Source organism: Haliotis asinina, chromosome 9 (assembly GCF_037392515.1).
Source record: "Haliotis asinina isolate JCU_RB_2024 chromosome 9, JCU_Hal_asi_v2, whole genome shotgun sequence".
NCBI classification, from domain to species: Eukaryota; Metazoa; Mollusca; class Gastropoda; order Lepetellida; family Haliotidae; genus Haliotis; species Haliotis asinina.
Window position 1 is genome coordinate 25,814,506 of NC_090288.1, and position 3,490 is coordinate 25,817,995.

General features: G+C 48.5%; 1 protein-coding gene across 1 annotated transcript; it reads left to right on the forward strand.

The window, feature by feature from the left end:
- Positions 1-1,745: 1,745 nt before the first annotated feature.
- LOC137297174 (uncharacterized) lies at positions 1,746-3,185 on the forward strand. The gene has a single exon (XM_067829188.1). It carries the CDS (start codon positions 1,746-1,748, stop codon positions 3,183-3,185), a length of 1,440 nt encoding a protein of 479 aa, XP_067685289.1.
- Positions 3,186-3,490: the final 305 nt, after the last annotated feature.

A 3,490-nucleotide genomic window follows, 5' to 3' on the forward strand; every position in this document is an offset into this window, starting at 1 on the left:
TTACCACCTACCTCGTATAGTAAACTTTGTCAGCATAGGGTAGATAACGCATATGGAAAACTCCAACATCGGAGAAACTTGATAACGACAAACGGGTAGAGCTGTGGGTTATAAAATCCTGGGTTCTTCCATCTCAGGCACCTATCTCAAACAGCAGATCTAGATTAACAATCTCAATTAAAAAGCTTGGGCAAATACTGTCATCATGTACCTAAAAATACTGCAATGGAATGCCAACGGCCTGAGGTCAAACGGCCACGAACTCAAAGCCCTAGTTCAGCAAAAGGCACTGACACCCCACGTTATTCTAATTCAAGAAGCGAAACTGGGGAAGAGATCAAACTTTAACATGCCTGGCTTCATACAATACCGGACAGGTGGTGGACTGGTTACTTTTGTCGCCGACAATTGTACATCCAGTATGGTCGTATCAGAGGTGGGAAGCCTTGAAACCCAAGTCATCTCAGTCACGTTGGCAAATAGCAAAGAAATTAAAATCGCAAATGTCTATCACAGGACTGCCGAACCCACCAACATCCATGAGCTTAACAAACTCATGGACCTGGTCGGGCATTCAGGCCTAATCCTCGGCGACTTCAACGCCCACAGCCCGCTGTGGGACGAAGGAGCCAAACACTCAGACTGCTTCGGCAGGATGGTGGAGGACTGGGTGGAGTCACGAGGACTCATAATTCTGAATGACGGCTCTCCAACTAGACATTGTCCCATCAGGGGCGGATGGACAGGCCTAGATCTTGCTATTGCCACAAACGACCTAGCCCACGATTGCCAATGGCAGGTCCATGATGACAGTATGGGAAGTGATCACTATCCGTGCATCACACACCTTGGCACACCTCCTCTATGCGACCACCACATAAATCCTAGAGAGCGGTGGAACTTCTCCAAAGCAGATTGGTCCCTATTCAGTACGGAATGCAATAAAATCGACCCGTCTGAAATCATCTCTGATGATATCGAAACCTTCAGCCTCAACCTAACGTCAGCTATATACAAAGCAGCCCGGGCTTCAATACCTCTCACCCAGCCAAAACACGGCTCCCGTGCCGTCCCATGGTGGAATGAGGAAATAGCCAAAGCTAGACGCATTAGGAAAAAGGCTCTAAACAGGTTACAAAGGGACAAATCTGCCGTAGGACAAGTCCGAGAAGCCAGGAAAAAAGTTAAAGATCTCATTGATCAGGCCAGAGCTGACTCATGGCAAAAGTTCTGTGGATCGCTCAACCACAAAACAAACAGTAAACAGGCCTGGCAAAAGATACATGCTATCAGAGGGAAACGCAAGTCCGCTTGCAATCCCAAGATAACAGGGGCTACTTCCATACCGGAAAAAGCCAGTATCTTAGCCACCCACTTTGCCTCTGTCAGTAGCAGCAACAACTTCTCTGAAGAGTTTACAAAGTCAGAGAAGCCACCGCAACGGCCCAAACAGCCCCCAGGCGAACAGCACGCCTATAATCAATGCTTCAGTGTGGAGGAGTTCAGAACTGCCATACACCACAAAAAAGGTACTAGTCCCGGAGAGGACATGGTCAGCTATGAGATGCTAAAAAGGTTGCCTGACAGCGTAGCCAAAGTCGTCGTACAATTGTACAATCTGATATGGGATAGGGGAGAGGTACCTGCAGCATGGAAACATGCGGCAGTCATACCTCTGCTCAAACCAGATAATGGATAATGGCACGCCGCAAGGAAGCATTATCAGTCCCACGCTATTCAATATCATGAATAGGGTCAGACATCGAGAGCTATCCAAGATCCAGGCTCAACTCAGGGAAGCTGTCGATGGGGTGGAACAATGGTGCGACAAATGGGGTTTCACTATCTCACCTGAGAAAACAGTAGGAGTGGTTTTCAAGCGTAAGGGTTGCCGTGTAAGCCACACACCCTGTCTAAAACTCAAGGGCAAAGAGGTCAAATTTGAGAAATCAGCCAAGTTTCTCGGGGTAACCTTCGATCAACATCTCACCTGGGCCAAACATATAGACAATATCACCCAGAGTTGTCAGAAGGACCTCAACGCCATGAGAGCTGTATCCAGCAGCTCATGGGGAGCGAATAGTGAAACACTCTTGACACTCTATAAGTCCCTAATCAGGAGTAAAATAGACTATGGGTGCGAAGCCTACCACAGTGTTTCCCAATCGGCCCTGAGCCGGCTTGAAAACATTCAATACCAAGCTCTTAAACTGGTCACAGGCGCGGCGACCTGTACCTCCCACCAAGCCCTATTAGTGGAAACTGGGGAGCTACCACTCCATCTCAGGCGAGAGAAACTGACATTGAACTATTGGAGTCGCTGCTCTAATCCACTCGTCACTAGGTTGTGGGAGGAGAAACTCTACTCTGGTAGAACCAAAGCGTGGCTTAAAAAGAGACCCAACACAACGCCAGGTGGGCTCAGGGTCATCCCGCTAAGGCGAGAGCATGGATGCGACCAGGTAGAACCTCCAACCCAACCAATGACAGTGCAATGTCCCCCATGGAGACTCCGGTCCCCAAATGTCGACACCACTCTCACAAATGAACCGCCTAAAAGTGAGAATCCAATGCTACTACGTGTCAGAGCGCTCAGTAGGATTCACACGGTTTACGAGGACTCGGCGCACATATATACTGACGGATCAAAAGATCCCGTGAGAAACAGAACCGCCTACGGTATCCTCATCCACACAGCCACCTCCAACCACACAATCTCGGCACGCCTGCCGGACGGTCAATCGGTCTACACTGCAGAGCTGGAAGCCATACACCACGCACTTAAGTACTGTCGCAACCTACATGAGAAAAGAGTGGTTATCCTCTCAGACTCACTCAGTGCAATACAGTCACTGGCAACCAAGCACTCCAGTAGTAGACCCGACACCATCCATGAGATCCTGGCTCTCATTCAGAAACTAAGACAGGAAAATGAGAAGGAGGTCACGCTGTGCTGGATACCATCTCACGTTGGTATACCCGGCAATGAGAGAGCAGACAAACTAGCCAGACAGGCGCTAGAATTGAATGTGTCACTGGAACATCCCTATTCAAAAAGCGAAATCCGAAGTATGATCCAGAATTCAATCACTAGCAAGTGGCAGAGGCTATGGGACACCTCAGACAAAGGCAGATGGTTACATCAACTCCGCCCCAGTGTGAAAGGGAAGCTACCAGGCCCCTGACAAAACAGGCGAGTGGATATTATGATCACACGCCTGAGGCTAGGTACCACCAAAACCTCATATAAAGACTGTCCAACATGCCACACCAAGGCCACCGTCTCTCATATTATGCTGGACTGCCAACGATTTGACACAATCAGGCAGACACTTAAAGAAGAAACCAAGCTAGATACATTGACAGCAAAGCAGTTGCTGGCTCACACGGAGCACCATTCAATGTATAAGCCACTAGCAAACTTTCTTCTGGACAGTGAACTATGTCAGTATATATAGAGAAATTATATCAATCAGCCAGTCCTCCGGTT

What these genes read in the sequence shown, in the direction of transcription:
- LOC137297174 (XM_067829188.1), top strand. Translation starts at nt 1,746, where the DNA reads ATGAATAGGGTCAGACATCGAGAGCTATCCAAGATCCAGGCTCAACTC.